Source organism: Thalassophryne amazonica, chromosome 14 (assembly GCF_902500255.1).
Source record: "Thalassophryne amazonica chromosome 14, fThaAma1.1, whole genome shotgun sequence".
Taxonomy (NCBI): domain Eukaryota; kingdom Metazoa; phylum Chordata; class Actinopteri; order Batrachoidiformes; family Batrachoididae; genus Thalassophryne; species Thalassophryne amazonica.
Window position 1 is genome coordinate 37,622,644 of NC_047116.1, and position 17,183 is coordinate 37,639,826.

Genomic DNA, 17,183 nt, shown 5'->3' on the forward strand with positions numbered 1-17,183 from the left:
AAGAGTCTTCCATCATTTTATAGTTTGGAACAAACTCCATTATTGAATATTTTAATATATTCACATCACACCTATTTTTGATTGCTGCTTGAATACAGTGACTGTTTGGAATGTTTAATTAAATTGTTTATGTACAGTTTTCAGCATCATACTGTAATTGCTATCTGTAGAGTCACTGTTTTATTTAGAAAATGACAGTGAAGTACATCACCTCCCAAAATAATAAAACCTCGCTTTTTTATATATGAAACTCGCATGTAATTGTGTGTCTCCTCCCACATGCATGTTGTCATGTAAATTAGGAACATGTGTAAAACATTCCAGTAGCAGGAATAGCACCAACTTTTCTTCGCATTGGTTACGCTGCTTTTTGCATCTCCATGAAAATAGGACTGTTGGTGTTGGAACAGAGAACAAATAAAGAGAAGCGTGTACCTCCTGAAAGCTGATTCAGAGCTCTGAATGGAGTGTGTTGTGGACAGCAGGATGTGTTAAACTAAATTAAAAGCTTCTGTGTGTATGTAATGTCCAGAGGAAGAGGAGGCTGATATTTTACACCAACTGTATAACCCGGTAAGAAGTTCACATGATGTGCTGGAGAAAAGTGACACAGAATCCTCCCAGGTACAAAACACACACACACACACACACACACACACACACACACACACACACACACACACACACACACACACACACACACACACACACACACACTCACTAATGTATGAAATAATTGAACATTTTTGGTAAACACATTATTGAAATGCTGCTGCAATTTCCTTATTTGTGATACTTTTCTCATTTATTGTCATCAAGATAACAGAAACAGTTATGCAATTAATTATTGAGCTGATTAGCCATTACCATTACTACTCAAAATAATTATAATACTAGTAACAGCAGCAGCAATAATAATTTATTTGTATAGAAGTTTTCAACTTGATTGTCACTATGTACTTTACAACATCCACATAATATTAAACATATACCACACACATAAAGATAAAAGTCATTATAAACAGATCACAAGTATGTATAGTAGAGGTAAAATGTTAAAATAAATAGAGGTATGTACTTACAAGTCCACCAAAACAAGATAAAATTAATACGGGTACATCTAACAGTATCTGTTAATACCACTGACATCCTGGCACAAGAATAATCAGTTGTTCATTGTAGACAGAAAAATTATTGTTTTTTACAATTTAAATATTTACAATTTACAGTTGATTTACATATTTATAAATTTGCCAAAGGAATTTTTTAAGTGGTTCAAACTTGTACATTTTTTTGGATTTGTTGCTTTTCTCTGTTTTTATTTTTTCCTCATCATTTCCAGCAAATGAGGATGGACATTATGTGATGTCCCGATTTGTGTACAATATAGCTTAAAATATAAGATACAGATTTTGATTACTTTTTGTGGAAATGTAGCACTTAGAGCACAGAAAGACGTTTTTTTTTCTTACAGAACGTGTTTGAAATTTGTGATTGGTTGACAGTAGCATGCACTCTGGGTGCCATTGTAGTTCTGAATGGACTAATTTGGCTTATGGACAGTTTTATTTGAACACAATTGTTAAATTGAAGGTTCTTCTGCTTTTTTGACATTTTACAGACCAAACGATTACTCAGTGAAATTATAAATGGAAAAAATTGCCACAAAATAAATAATTTAAAACAGCTTTAAAAAATGCTCATGGGTTGCGCCCTCAGTCGTCAGCATGTTAGGTTTGTCTGTATCTCATCTCTAAGTCTATAAATGAATGCAGTTCCATGTTGCCTCCATTTGACTTCACTTACAAAACATTCCTGTTTTGTGTCAGGTTGTTGTTCACAGCTTCCAGGATGAGTGCGACTACAAAATCAACACCATGGTTCCTGAGTCACAGACTAAAGTGGACAAGCTGCACCACAAAGACATCCCTACACCCAGGTGTGGAACATAACTGGCTTTTCAGACCTGCTTGGAATCCTTCTGGTCCTTAATTCATAAGTTAATAAAATTAACTGTTGAAAGTCTGACCATGCGCATATGCTGTTTATGAGTTTATTTTTAACAGGGTTATGGGGAAAACTACTGAGTCTGTTTTCATAAAAATTAGCAGAGAGGTTAGGGGGTTCATGCTGCGAGTACGCCACCTCATATGCGTTTCTTATAAGGTGTTGTCACACTATGATGGAGTGAGTAAATTGATTAGCAACAGATTCTCTCAAAAATTCTTGAAAGGGTAGTTGTAAAACAGCTAACTGATCATCTGCAGAGGAATGGTCTATTTGAAGAGTTTCAGTCAGGTTTTAGAATTCATCATAGTACAGAAACAGCATTAGTGAAGGTTACAAATGATCTTCTTATGGCCTCGGACAGTGGACTCATCTCTGTGCTTGTTCTGTTAGACCTCAGTGCTGCTTTTGATACTGTTGACCATAAAATTTTATTACAGAGATTAGAGCATGCCATAGGTATTAAAGGCACTGCGCTGCAGTGGTTTGAATCATATTTGTCTAATAGATTACAATTTGTTCATGTAAATGGGGAATCTTCTTCACAGACTAAAGTTAATTATGGAGTTCCACAAGGTTCTGTGCTAGGACCAATTTTATTCACTTTATACATGCTTCCCTTAGGCAGTATTATTAGACGGTATTGCTTAAATTTTCATTGTTACGCAGATGATACCCAGCTTTATCTATCCATGAAGCCAGAGGACACACACCAATTAGCTAAACTGCAGGATTGTCTTACAGACATAAAGACATGGATGACCTCTAATTTCCTGCTTTTAAACTCAGATAAAACTGAAGTTATTGTACTTGGCCCCACAAATCTTAGAAACATGGTGTCTAACCAGATCCTTACTCTGGATGGCATTACCCTGACCTCTAGTAATACTGTGAGAAATCTTGGAGTCATTTTTGATCAGGATATGTCATTCAAAGCGCATATTAAACAAATATGTAGGACTGCTTTTTTGCATTTACGCAATATCTCTAAAATCAGAAAGGTCTTGTCTCAGAGTGATGCTGAAAAACTAATTCATGCATTTATTTCCTCTAGGCTGGACTATTGTAATTCATTATTATCAGGTTGTCCTAAAAGTTCCCTAAAAAGCCTTCAGTTAATTCAAAATGCTGCAGCTAGAGTACTGACGGGGACTAGAAGGAGAGCGCATATCTCATCCATATTGGCCTCTCTTCATTGGCTTCCTGTTAATTCTAGAATAGAATTTAAAATTCTTCTTCTTACTTATAAGGTTTTGAATAATCAGGTCCCATCTTATCTTAGGGACCTCGTAGTACCATATCACCCCAATAGAGCGCTTCGCTCTCAGACTGCAGGCTTACTTGTAGTTCCTAGGGTTTGTAAGAGTAGAATGCGAGGCAGAGCCTTCAGCTTTCAGGCTCCTCTCCTGTGGAACCAGCTCCCAATTCAGATCAGGGAGACAGACACCCTCTCTAGTTTTAAGATTAGGCTTAAAACTTTCCTTTTTGCTAAAGCTTATAATTAGGGCTGGATCAGGTGACCCTGAACCATCCCTTAGTTATGCTGCTATAGACGTAGACTGCTGGGGGGTTCCCATGATGCACTGTTTCTTTCTCTTTTTGCTCTGTATGCACCACTCTGCATTTAATCATTAGTGATCGATCTCTGCTCCCCTCCACAGCATGTCTTTTTCCTGGTTCTCTCCCTCAGCCCCAACCAGTCCCAGCAGAAGACTGCCCCTCCCTGAGCCTGGTTCTGCTGGAGGTTTCTTCCTGTTAAAAGGGAGTTTTTCCTTCCCACTGTAGCCAAGTGCTTGCTCACAGGGGGTCGTTTTGACCGTTGGGGTTTTACATAATTATTGTATGGCCTTGCGTTATAATATAAAGCGCCTTGGGGCAACTGTTTGTTGTGATTTGGCGCTATATAAAAAAATTGATTGATTGATTGATTGATTGATTAAAATCATTTGTCTGGTGACAAAAATCACTTAATCCATTGATGGATGGATAAGTATAGGATATGTAACGGATAAAATGGACAATGAGCAGACAACCACCAAATGGGTAGTGACTTTACCAACAGATGCAAACAGATGATGAAAGGATGAAACGTCTACTGGCAACTTAACGGAGAAAAGGTACAACAAACGTATAAGCGCAGTACATGTGATGGACACAGAACGGCCTATAAATACAACAGAGTGTATGCCACACATGCACCATTCCTACGCTTCTCAACAAGTCACGTCTCCAGTTTCTCTTTCAGAAGGAGGGGAGGGGTAGCAAAAGACCCCGGCCACCTGTGTGAGGAGGGCTGCCCCTCCTCTGCCTCCTCTTCTGAGTACCAGTGAGCTTGACCAGGACCTGGCAGCAGATGAGCCAGCAGCCATCCAGGGGCCTTTCCAGAGGTGGGACGAAGTCACTGTCAAGTCATTCTCAAGTCATCAATCTGCAAGTCCCAAGTCAAGTCTCAAGTCAGCTTTCAAACAATTGGTGGTCATTATGACTTGAGACTTGACTTGGGACTTGCTGATTCATGACTTGAGAGTGACTTGATGGTAACTTCGTCCCACCACTGGGCCCTTCTCCCTCTTCCCACTATGATGGAGCCCAGTCAACAGACCAGTCAGAAAGCCAAACAAACAAGTCATGGTACTCGTGTAATAAGAACACATGAGTACCATAGATGTAACATACGGGACAAAACACATAAGGAACAGAAAACAAATGTACAACCACCAGTGACGTTCTCCATCCACTGAGCGGTCACAAAACTTTCAGTTGATAGGGAACGTATTTAATGAATGAGATAAGGACTTGTACATATCAAAATTTCATATGGATTACTCACATGATTCCTCAAGCCGTCACAGAGTGACAGTCACTTCAATAACTGCTCATTAAAAACAAACGGAAGCCTGATCTTGATGATCTATGGTGAGGGTCCAACTCACTTTTGCTGTTTAGAGTACATGTAGTCCGAGTTGAGGATAGGGCACAGGTTGCAAGGAGATTGAATTTGTTTGCTTAATTAATCAGTTGCATGTTTTGGGCTTAACATGAAAGAAGCAAGTCTCTTTCATCTGTTATTCCCTTTGGGAGTCAGAGTGTACCAGCTTCCTTAGAAAGCTGTTGAGCACACTGTCAGTTATTGTTGTCATTTGACTTTCAAATATGTTTTGCTTGCAGTTGGCGGGTCGTCAACACAAAGTATCTGATGAAGATGGAGGCCGAGGACGAGGGGCAGGTATTCTCTCATCCTTTTGGATGCCGCATGTTGATTTGTGAAGAGATTTTCATTTTCCACATGTGAGTTTGTTTCAGGTGGAGGTGCTCACTGATGAAGTCTTTGCCCAGAGACACTTGGAATTAGAGCAGAAACTGCAGTGGTGCAGTGGTAGCCGTCATCACAAGAGGTGAACACAAAACAATTTTCAGTATACCAAACTAAAAATGTGTGTAAGAGAGGGGTGGTGAAGTCATAGTGCTTGTATGTGACTCAGTTTGAAAAGCATTAACTTTTAACGATGTCAAAACTCTGAAGGGCGACCAGCATTGCAACAGTGTTCAAGTGGCTTGATAAAGGCACTTTCCCGAGACAGCCATTAAGATCAACTCATGGTTCAAGCAGCCTATACAGGCAAACTAAACCCATAGGAGGCAGGCAAGAATGTCAAACAGGACTAAATGCTGGTCAGCAATGAGGAATCACTAGGAGAAAACTAGTGGTCACAGTGGCTTCTTTATAGTACTGGCACACAAGAACACAAGAAAGGAGCTTAAATAAATGGGGGCAACAATTACTACAATAACAAACAGGAGGGCTCTTAAAGGAAGTGAAGCAAAAAAAGAGACGAGGGAAGGTGATGCCAAAATAACAGAAGCAAAAGGCAATGTCACGTTTCTCAGTTCTTGCCAACAGTCATTTTTCTGAATGTCATATTTGAACAGCAATAACTAACAATCCTCAAATAAATCAGAATACCATATTCTTGATGTTACCCAGGAGGATTGGGGTGTACAGTTCAGCGGTGAAGAGCTCTAGGAAACGGAGTAGTGCTCAGCTGGAAACCCATCATCAGCTGGTCTCAGAGGAGTATCTGGTAAGATCAAACACAAAACAGCTGAAACCCCAAACCTACAAAATACATTTATCAGGGTCTGGAAAAACTGTGCTACAGGACGCTAATCCTTCTGGGCCTCACACACATACACAGGCATTTCCTGAACACTGATGCATTAAGATCTTTTATGACACCACCGAGTGGTAACATTGTCTTTAACAGCCATGATTTGCATTTCACAGCTGTCATTGATCCTTAAGAGCCCACACAGATCCTTGACTCTCCTATAATCCATCTGATGATGCCCTGATTACAGCACTCTTTGCTTTGATTGGAGGAGAAATGAGTCGAGATTGTCCTAATCAAACTTCTCTGTTCCACAAACAACCCCGTCTGTGATACTTTGGTGTTCTTATGCGCTCCGGCACCACCACTACAAAACAGTGATTAAAGCTCAGCTCTTGATTTTGTAATCAGGCATCAGACCTGTGCACAGCTATAACAGAGCTTTGAAAACAAAGCCTGAAAAGGGACAGAGAAATACATAGCAATGATTAGTGTTCGCTGCATACGTGTGTTAGTTCAAGAGAAAGTGGGAATTTAAGATTTAAATACAGCAGGCAATTTCAATTTCAATTTATTTTCATTTATATAGCACCAAATCACAACAGAGTTGCCTCAAAGCGCTTCACACAGGTAAGGTCTAACCTTACCAACCCCCAGAGCAACAGTGGTAAGGAAAAACTCCCTCTAAGGAAGAAACCTCAAACAGACCAGACTCAAAGGAGTGACCCTCTGCTTGGGCCATGCTACAAACATAAATTACAGAACAATTCACAGAACAATTCACGGACAAATATACAAGAAATGCTATTGGTGCACAGGACAGGAGGATCGCCAACACGAATACGACTCCCATCTCTGGATGGAGCTGCACCTTAAACAGAGAGAAAAAACAGAATCAGGCATCAGAAGGACAAAAAATACTGTATAATTTGCCAGCATTAAACAACAAGAAAAACAGAGAAGTACTAAGGTGATCGCTGGCCACTAGCCCTAAACGTCACTAAAAGACCCAGAGTTTAGGTAAAGTTGAGGCCGCAGCCTGCTCCAATTACTAATAATTGAGTTAACAGAGTAAAAAGCGTAAAACAAAACTGTACCATTATGCTTGCCATATGAAAGGGAAAATAAGTGCGTCTTAAGGCTGGACTTGAAAATCTCCACAGAATCTGACTGTTTTAGTGATGCAGGGAGATTATTCCACAGAACAGGGGCACGATAAGAGAAAGCTCTGTGACCCGCAGTCTTCTTATTCACCTTAGGGACACAAAGTAGTCCTGCACCCTGAGAACGTAAAGCTCGGGCCGGTACGTAAGGTTTAATTAGGCAGTTAGGTAGGGAGGTGCCAGCCCATGAATAATTTTATAGGTTAGTAGCAGAACCTTAAAATCTGATCTCATTGGGACAGGAAGCCAGTGAAGGGATGCCAAAATGGGTGTAATGCTATTTTATGGGTGTTTGCTATTTTTTTGTGCTGTTTTATTGGAGAAGGGTACCAAACCTGTTGTAAATCATATTATTATATGGCTGCGACAGCACGCGCACTCTGATTGGGTGATTTCCGGTCTGATATAATTGGTCCGGATTGCGTATCATATTTGCGACTTTGTTTACAATTTTCATGGCACAAAATTTAAAAGAAAAAAAAATTAACAAAGAAGTTATAAGCGATGAAGATGACCATTTTCTGAGCAAATTTTATTACACTGGTGAGTTTGAATTGGAGGAATTAACAGCAAACGAGCTGAAAGTGGCCATGCAAAATGAAGGACAACAACATGAAAACACAGCTCCAAACAGATATATAATAAATGAATTATTGACCTCACTTGCTCAGTCTGTACGAGACTATCAGAATCTGTCTTTTTTTTACGGACCGAGTGCAGTGTTGAATCAATCAATCAACATTTATTTATAAAGCGCTTTACAGCACCGACTGGTGTCCAAAGTGCTTAACATTAAAAACACAAATTTACAAAAATAAAACACATATAAAATAAAATTTAAAACAATACATAAAAAAGAACATAAAAATAACAGAACATGTCACCTCCCCACTAAGTGTTAAAAGCCAGTTAAATAAATAAGTCTTTAACTTAGATTTAAAAAGTGCTAGGTCAGGAATAGTACGTAACTCAAGAGGTAGCTCATTCCACAGTCTGGGGCCAGCTACCGCGAAAGCATGATCACCCCAGCGTTTATATCTTGACCTTGGAACATCTAAGTAAAGCTGGCCAGACGCCCTTAATGTCCCACTGTAAGTGCGCAAAGTTAAAATTTCAGACAAGTAGGGAGGTGCAAGGCCATAAATAGCTTTAAAAACAAACATTAAAATTTTAAAATCAATTCTAAAACGAACTGGAAGCCAGTGGAGTGAGTACAGGATGGGTGTAATATGCTCACGTCTAAAAGTGTTTGTTAAAAGACGAGCAGCAGCATTCTGCACCAATTGGAGATGTGCAAGAGACGACTGATTAATGCCTGAATAAAGTGCATTACAATAATCAAGTCTGGAGCTGATGAAAGCATGAATGGCTGTCTCAAGATCACGTCTACTGAGAAAGTGCTTTATTTTAGCCAAAAGGCGAAGTTGGAAAAAACTAGCTTTGACAACAGAATTTATCTGTTGATCGAACCTCAAACAGCTGTCAAATATCTTTCCCAAATTCTTGACAGCTGGTTTTACATAGTTAGCCAAAGCACCAAAATTTGGTGTTACCACATTTGGTATACCGGAGCGCTCAAACACCATGATCTCAGTTTTACCATCATTCAAGTAAAGGACGTTTTGGGACAGCCACTGCTTTACATCATGAATACAATTAAATAATGATGACAAAGCATCACTCCAAAGCAACAATGGAATATTCTATCTTTCACCTCATGAAATATTATCACCATTGAACTCATAAATATTCATTATTTGTATATAGGGATGGGTATTGATAAGGTTTTATCGATATCGATGCCATTATCGATTCTGCTTATCGATCCGATTCCTTATTGATTCCCTTATCGATACCTCATGAATTTTGTACTAAAAGTAGGCTTTACAGATTTTCTATGTATTTCATTGAGTCTTAAAATAAATAAATATGAAATTGGTCACTGTATCCTTGATCTCTGGACATAAATAAAAATAAACAAAATGGTGTTTGAAGTTATTAATTCAGACTGGACTCTATCGTTCTAACTTGACTCGGCAGAGAGCCGCGCAGCGTTTGGAGCTGTGTGAACAGAACGGAGGATGATTCTCGTTTCTTTCTCGCAACAAGTCAGGAGTCCCAGTTAGTAACTTTAATCCGCACAAGTGACTCACGATTGACATATTCAGGGATGAAAGTGGTGAAAAACAAAAAAAGCTGAAACCCAAAATTACCCACCAACACCACCTGCATGAAAATGTTTCAATTCTAGAACCTCTGAAATGCAGTCTGTGACTATTCCAGACGATAAACTGGAGTGAGTGCAGCATCTGTTTAGGTGAGAAAAAAACAACAACTTTCCTTATTCAAATTCATTCCAGTAGTATTCTGCTCTTACTAGGATGCAGCAGTTTTCTAGTTTGGCAGATAGTTCTGGAGGAAATCACTGAAGAAATTAACACATTGAAAATATGGTTTGACTGAACAAACTGTCATTAAACTTAAATAAGACCGGGATGAAATGGAGGTGTAAGAGTCACTAGGTGTTCACAGGAAACACTTATTATTTCTGTATTCATTTATTTATTTATGTTCATTGTTAGTTGCTTTTATATTTTCTGTTGTGTTTCTATTCAGGTTCTTTTTGTCTCTTTCTCTAAAATTGTATACAATAAGCATTAGATTATTAATATATAAACAAAAATAAATTTAAGAAATATTACAGTTTGAAAACAAATGCACCTGAACGTGATGACAGCTGCAACTGCTTAATGCTAACTTTTAACATTGAAAATGCCATAGACACGATAACGCGTTAGCATCGCTCCCATTTTTAAGTTATAAGATACAACTATCAACTGTTTCAGAAGACCATAACAGGTCGGTTTAACATAGAAAAGGTAAATAATACTCACAGACGTATGCTCTTTAGAGTTTTAGGGGAAAATTAAGCAAAAGAAAGAAAGAATAAACGAAGCAATAGATCGAAACATTGCTTCAGTCTGCGAACCACTGTTTTGATTGGTTCAAGGTTCAAAGCAAAGCCGCGCTGCAGAAAAGTTGATTACGTACCCGCTGCAGGGTCTGTAATCATTGTAGAGAAATGATAATTTTACTGACAAACACCCCCCAAAACAACGGCCACTCTGAAGGACCAATAACAGAATCGTTGAGCACAAAGCTTATTGATGTCGGTGGATCGAATCATTTCTTAACGATTCGAAAGGAACCGGTTCTTGATACCAATCCCTATTTGTATATTATATAACGGCTGAGTGGATCCTTGTCATTTGATTGGTGGTTTGTATGTCACATGACATGGATTAATTCATCCCATTTGTGTTGCATTGCATTTGGAGTGCAGCTTGCAAATTTGGTTCCATACGCTTGGTACCATTGCACTCTGCACACGCGCATGCGCGCATGTCCTCGCACACAAAACAAATCCACTGTGCTGTCTGGAGGCTGTTAGCAGGGAGAAAGAAAGAAAAGCTGGACTCATTTTTGACGTGAATTTTTATTTTCGCTGCACTGAGGACGTACACAGTCTTTTTTTGGTAGTACATGCACGCATAAGCGCCGACCAGGCTGCGTGTGTGCGCGCGCGTGGGGGACAACGACTCTCCCAAGACATAATTTGATTGAGCTAACTGACGCTGCTAATAGCCACTGTGCTGTCTGGAGGGTGTTAGCAGGAAGAAAGAAAGAAAAGCTGGACTCATTTCTGATGTGACTTTTTTTTGTTCGCTGCACTGAGGACGTACACAGTCGACCCACCCGGTTGCGTGTGTGTGCACACGGGGGACAACGACATGATGACTTGATTGAACGAACTGACGCTGCTTGTAACATACACACACACACACAAAATCCACTCCACTGTAAGCCGTCTGCATGCATGAAGACCTGTTCACATGAAACGCTGACGTGATTTGCTGCACTGAGGAACTACACAAAGTCGTTTTTTTTTATGGAAGTCCGAAGTCAGTGCACAACATCACTGGACTACACGATACAGTGGCACACCAAAATGTAAGTCCCTTTTCTGTTGTTTATAAAATAATAAAATATCAAATGAGAAGGATCTGTTTTAGCCGTTATACAAAACAACTAATGAATGTTTTCACATTCTTTCAATGGAACGAATATTTAATTTGGTGAAAGCTGGAACATACCATATAACTCGGCTTTGCCTCGTTGAATGGTATGTTCCAGCTTTCACCTCATGAAATATTTGTACCATTGAAGTATATATATATATATATATATATATATATATATATATGTTGATGGCAGAAAAACAGACACATTTGTCGCTATAGAAGAGTCACTGTTATCTACTGCGGCAAACGGTAGACGACGGCACACACAGGCAACAATTGTACTTAATTAAAAGATATACAGTAGTGTTCAGAATAATAGTAGTGCTATGTGACTAAAAAGATTAATCCAGGATTTGAGTATATTTCTTATTGTTACATGGGAAACAAGGTACCAGTAGATTCAGTAGATTCTCACAAATCCAACAAGACCAAGTATTCAAGATATGCACACTCTTAAGGCTATGAAATTGGGCTATTCATAAAAAAAAGTAGAAAAGGTGGTGTTCACAATAATAGTAGTGTGGCATTCAGTCAGTGAGTTCGTCAATTTTGTGGAACAGGTGTGAATCAGGTGTCCCCTATGTAAGGATGAAGCCAGCACCTGTTGAACATGCTTTTCTCTTTGAAGGCCTGAGGAAAATGGGATGTTCAAGACATTGTTCAGAAGAACAGCGTAGTTTGATTAAAAAGTTGATTGGAGAGGGGAAAACTTACACGCAGGTGCAAAAAATTATAGGCTGTTCATCTACAATGATCTCCAATGCTTTAAAATGGACAAAAAAAAACAGAGTCGCGTGGAAGAAAACGGAAAACAACCACCAAAATGGATAGAAGAATAACCAGAATGGCAAAGGCTCACCCATTGATCAGCTCCAGGATGATTAAAGACAGTCTGGAGTTACCTGTAAGTGCTGTGACAGTTAGAAGACACCTGTGTGAAGCTAATTTATTTGCAAGAATCCCCCGCAAAGTCCCTCTGTTAAATAAAAGACGTGCAGAAGAGGTTACAATTTTCCAAAGAACACATCAACTGGCCTAAAGAGAAATGGAGGAATATTTTGTGGACTGATGAGAGTAAAATTGTTCTTTTTGGGTCCAAGGGCCGCAGACAGTTTGTGAGACGACCCCCAAACTCTGAATTCAAGCCACAGTTCACAGTGAAGACAGTGAAGCATGGTGGTGCAAGCATCATGATATGGGCATGTTTCTTCTACTATGGTGTTGGGCCTATATATCGCATACCAGGTATCATGGATCAGTTTGGATATGTCAAAATACTTGAAGAGGTCATGTTGCCTTATGCTGAAGAGGACATGCCCTTGAAATGGGTGTTTCAACAAGACAGTGACCCCAAGCACACTAGTAAAGGAGCAAAATCTTGGTTCCCAACCAACAAAATTAATGCCTCGCAGATGTGAAGAAATCATGAAAAACTGTGTTTATACAACTAAATACTAGTTTAGTGATTCACAGGATTGCTAAAAGAGCAGTTTGAACATAATAGTTTTGAGTTTGTAGCATCAACAGCAGATGCTACTATTATTGTGAACACCCCATTTTCTACTTATTTTTTTACTAATAGCCCAATTTCATAGCCTTAAGAGTGTGCATGTCATGAATGCTTGGTCTTGTTGGATTTGTGAGAATCTACTGAATCTACTGGTACCTTGTTTCCCATGTAACAATAAGAAATATACTCAAAACCTGGATTAATCTTTTTAGTCACATAGCACTACTATTATTCTGAACACTACTGTACCAGTGTTATTTTAGATTAAAAAAATAACTTGGAAAGCCCATATAGAGTATATAAAAAGGACAGTTAGTGAAAGTATTGGCATTTTATTTAAAGTTAAAGATTTGTTTGATTGTAACTCCTTGCATGTGCTGTATTACTCAATGATTCTCCCATACATCAGTTATTGTACCGAAGTCTGGGGTAACACATATAGCAGTACCACTAACCTAAGTATCTGTAAGTATCTGCCACTAAGTATCTGTCACAAAAAAGAGCCATTAGAATTATCCACAAAAAAGGTTACAGAGACGATACCAATAATTTGTTTATTGCAACTACTCAATTAAAATTTAAGGATCTTGTTAACTTAAAAATTGTACTTATAGTGTGGAAAAGGAGTTTTGCCAGATGCTCTCCGAAATTTGTTTAGTCTTGTTAAACAGGTCATTTGCCATAGAAGAAAATATCATTTTTGGACTATGTTTGCACTCAAGGTTGGGTAGGATTACTTTGAAATGTAATCCAAAAGTAATCAGGTTACAAGTAATCCAAATGTATGTACATACATACATGTAATCCACATGTATTCTTTCAAAGTAATCCTACCCAACCTTGTATCGCACGGACAACTATGAAACAGAAGTGTCCCTCTCTTTATGTTGTTAAACTTTGAAATGTATTGAATGAAGAACTTAAAGGCTGTACAAATGTTTAGAAATTAAAAAAAAAGTGTAAGGACAAAATCATGACAGAATATAGAAAATTAGAAGAAAATGGTTGTAACTGTTGAAATGTAAGATAATCATGTTATTGTTAGTGATGTTGATTTGATGTTTGATGACTTGATGGGGAGGGTTGGAATTGAAGAAACAAATTTCTGTTTTTATTTATTTATTTTATTTGTTATAAAGAGCAGAGAATACAAGATTTATCTTCTTTCTGTTTATTTTTGTTCAGGGTAGATGTTCATGGGAAATGACATGAATGAATGATTGAACATATAAACAAGATTATTAATTCATTTCAACATTTTGTGCAAGTTATGTTGAATTTAAAAGTCAAAACACAAATTCTTAGAACTTCACTCACTCATCTTCAACTGCTTACTCCAGTTAAGGGTCTCGGGGGGGCTGGAGCCTATTCTAGCACTTATGTAGAACATATTACTGCCAAATATTTTAGATTATTTCTGTGTTTATGTCTTGTTTGTCTCTCAACAGCCTCAAGCACAGTGGGAGCGGCGAGTTTTTCCTCTGGACGATGAAGGAGAAGCTCTGCTCTTCTCTTCTTCAGAAAGAGTCCTTTCTCATTGTGTCTCCTCATTATCAAAGAACATTTGACACTCATCATTTCCTATTATCTTTTGGTATAACACCGCCCTCTGATGGACAAAGTGTGAGTGACACAGCCAGTCCTACTTAACTGGCTTTTGTGTTACAAGCTTATGCGCATAAGAATATACGTATTACATAAATCATTTCACCCTTCATTTGTTCACCTTTAAATTAATTCATAATTTGCACAGTGTCAGTGATTGGCTCATTTATTTAAGAAATGTTACTTCAAAATGACCTCATTCTTTTAAAAATTTATTCCACAATTCACTCAGCAAATCAGAATTACTGACATTTATTCTTCAGTAGTCTTATTAGTCCTCATTTAAACCACGGATCTTTTAGCAAACAGTTTTGTCATTCATTGATTCTTCACTCATCTGTCCAGCTATTTATGTATTGCATAAATGAGTATTTAATTTATTTATTAAATAAAAAATAAGAAATATTTTGTTTTTTCTGTCATTGCTAATATCAGTTCAAGTTTTTGTTCTGTTGTTTAATGTGTCATTATTTTAATTTATAAATTGGCTGACTGTAAACTACACCACAATTCTGAAAATGACCAAATCTGTGTCTGTTACATGTAAATCTGGCAGGTCAAAAACTCAAAAAGCAAATATCGTTTGTCCAGTGTTTTCAGGCACCTTGTAAATTTACCTGGAGATGCGTAATTAGATTTTTCTAAGCAAAATTGTCATTTTCAGTGTTTGTTTTAAAGCACATTAGAAATCCCGTTGCTCACAATGCAGGCGTGCTCATGCTAACATTAGCTGTTACCATCGTTATGTGATGCTAGCAAGTTTTCATGCTAATGTTAGCCAGTTAGCATTGCATTATTGTTGTTACTGTGAGTAAACTGATATGTGAATGATTAAATCCTTTGGGAATAACTGCTTTACAGCACTCTTCTTGCTCAGGTTCTCAGCTATGGCAAGTACATGCTTTTTTTTAAGGACACTATAAATCCTGTTACTTGGAATGGAGACACTCGGCTTACGCTAACGTTAGGTATCAGTGCCTTGACATTTTATCTAATGCATACCTGCCAACATTTGAATGTACCAATACTGGACACCCACGCATGGCCATGCATACCAATGGTGTGAAGCATAAGTGGGGGGTCCACACAACCCACACAACTGTGGGACTAATGGGCGTCCCACACACAGTCATGGGGAATGCAGGACGTGGGTAAATAACGCCCAATGCGGGACAGTTGGCAGCTCTGCTAACACCAAACTAGTGCCAAGCCTATTATACAACATAATACGTTATATAAACAGTGTAACATCACTCAAATGAGGAAACAGTGCTGCCACACTGGCAGAGGAGCACAACACAAGCACACCAGGTCCCATCATCCCCTGTGTGCTTGAAGTGGTTCCGGTGTCGCAGACCGAATGCCACCGCCCCTAAAAATCGGTCTGCCCTGCCTTCACTGCGCATACGTCATTTTGGTTCATCAGCATTGCCATTTCTAACCATTACCGAAGGCATTCAAGTGTACATTTTTTTTTTTAATTCATTTATTTTGTTCAAATTCCAGGATGAATTGCACCTGGGTTATGTGGCATTGATATTTCCATTCCGGAAAGTCCTTTATTTCCAAATTTACTGCAAGGAAACAACTAATCTCTGTGCACCACCGCCATGCTAGTGCCCCACCGGAATGACTACTTGCACGCAAAGGATTATGGGACCCAGAAGTTGTCTATAATGAACTGCAGCTGGATTAAGTATATATAATGCAGAAGGACCTTGGAACATATTTTTCAGTAATTGCACAATGAAATACTAATGATTCAAGAGATTATAGGTGAATTTTTTGGCTGTGATCATAATAAATAATAAACATAATAAATAAATAAATAAATCATATGACTAAAGAACCCCACAAAATTGAAAATTAAAATCCAGTGATTACTTGAGGGATTTTATATACTTAATGAATTTAGTACATGTACTAAAATGCATATTTTAAGTATTTTTATTCTGGGGAATTTCTGCCAGATTAGACTGAATTTATCCATGGGGTGGTGCTAGTTTATCTTAAAACCAGTGATTGGGTTATTAGAGGAACACAATAAAACATTGTAGTTTTCTCAACATTACAATTTGGTTCTTTGAGCTAACCTGAGTACAACAGCAATATATGAAATCATCAGACAGAAGAAAAGCCTAAACTGAACATAGTGTGGTGAATGGTCGTGATTCAATTATGAATAATTCTGACGTGGTAGATGGGGTTCATAAATAACTAGTATTAACTACACGGCTCAACTGACCAAGCAGTGGTCGTCTTCTTCCGGAACAGCAGGTTTCATTAGCTACCTACGATCACAGCTGTCTTGTTATTGATCCCATATGAATCACCCATATGAATCTCAAATTATCACCCCCCATCCCCCCAATTTGGCAATCATTAAACTAAGGTGTCATTGTTTTACATGAAAAAGAAAAACATACACAGAATTGGACATTTGCATTCCATGAATGTGGTTATTTCTTGTGTTTGCTTGATTAAGGAGCAAGTATTTATTTTGGGAGTTTTGTGTCACTATAGACTTCATATTGGCAGTAGATTCCCCAACCCTTTCAGGTCATTAAGTACAGGTAAAATACTGTATGTATTATATCCTGTGTCGTTGTTACTTACTATTTATTTCCATAGATTTCTTAAAGGGTTTTCATATGAAAATGTACATCTACATGTGTAACCTGTCCTGATTTACATCTGCTTTATGATA

General features: G+C 38.2%; 1 protein-coding gene across 2 annotated transcripts in view; it reads left to right on the plus strand.

Moving 5' to 3' along the window:
* Positions 1 to 15,332, plus strand: part of kansl1l (KAT8 regulatory NSL complex subunit 1-like) — a 58,235-nt gene extending 42,903 nt beyond the window's left edge. For both annotated transcript variants that reach the window (XM_034186521.1, XM_034186522.1), the window contains 6 exons: positions 533 to 624; positions 1,830 to 1,939; positions 5,176 to 5,233; positions 5,311 to 5,402; positions 5,993 to 6,089; positions 14,320 to 15,332. In XM_034186521.1, the coding sequence (XP_034042412.1) occupies positions 533 to 624; positions 1,830 to 1,939; positions 5,176 to 5,233; positions 5,311 to 5,402; positions 5,993 to 6,089; positions 14,320 to 14,439 (569 nt within the window). In that variant the 3' untranslated portion in view covers positions 14,440 to 15,332. The remainder of the gene's footprint in view (positions 1 to 532; positions 625 to 1,829; positions 1,940 to 5,175; positions 5,234 to 5,310; positions 5,403 to 5,992; positions 6,090 to 14,319) is intronic.
* The last annotated feature ends 1,851 nt before the right edge of the window (positions 15,333 to 17,183 follow it).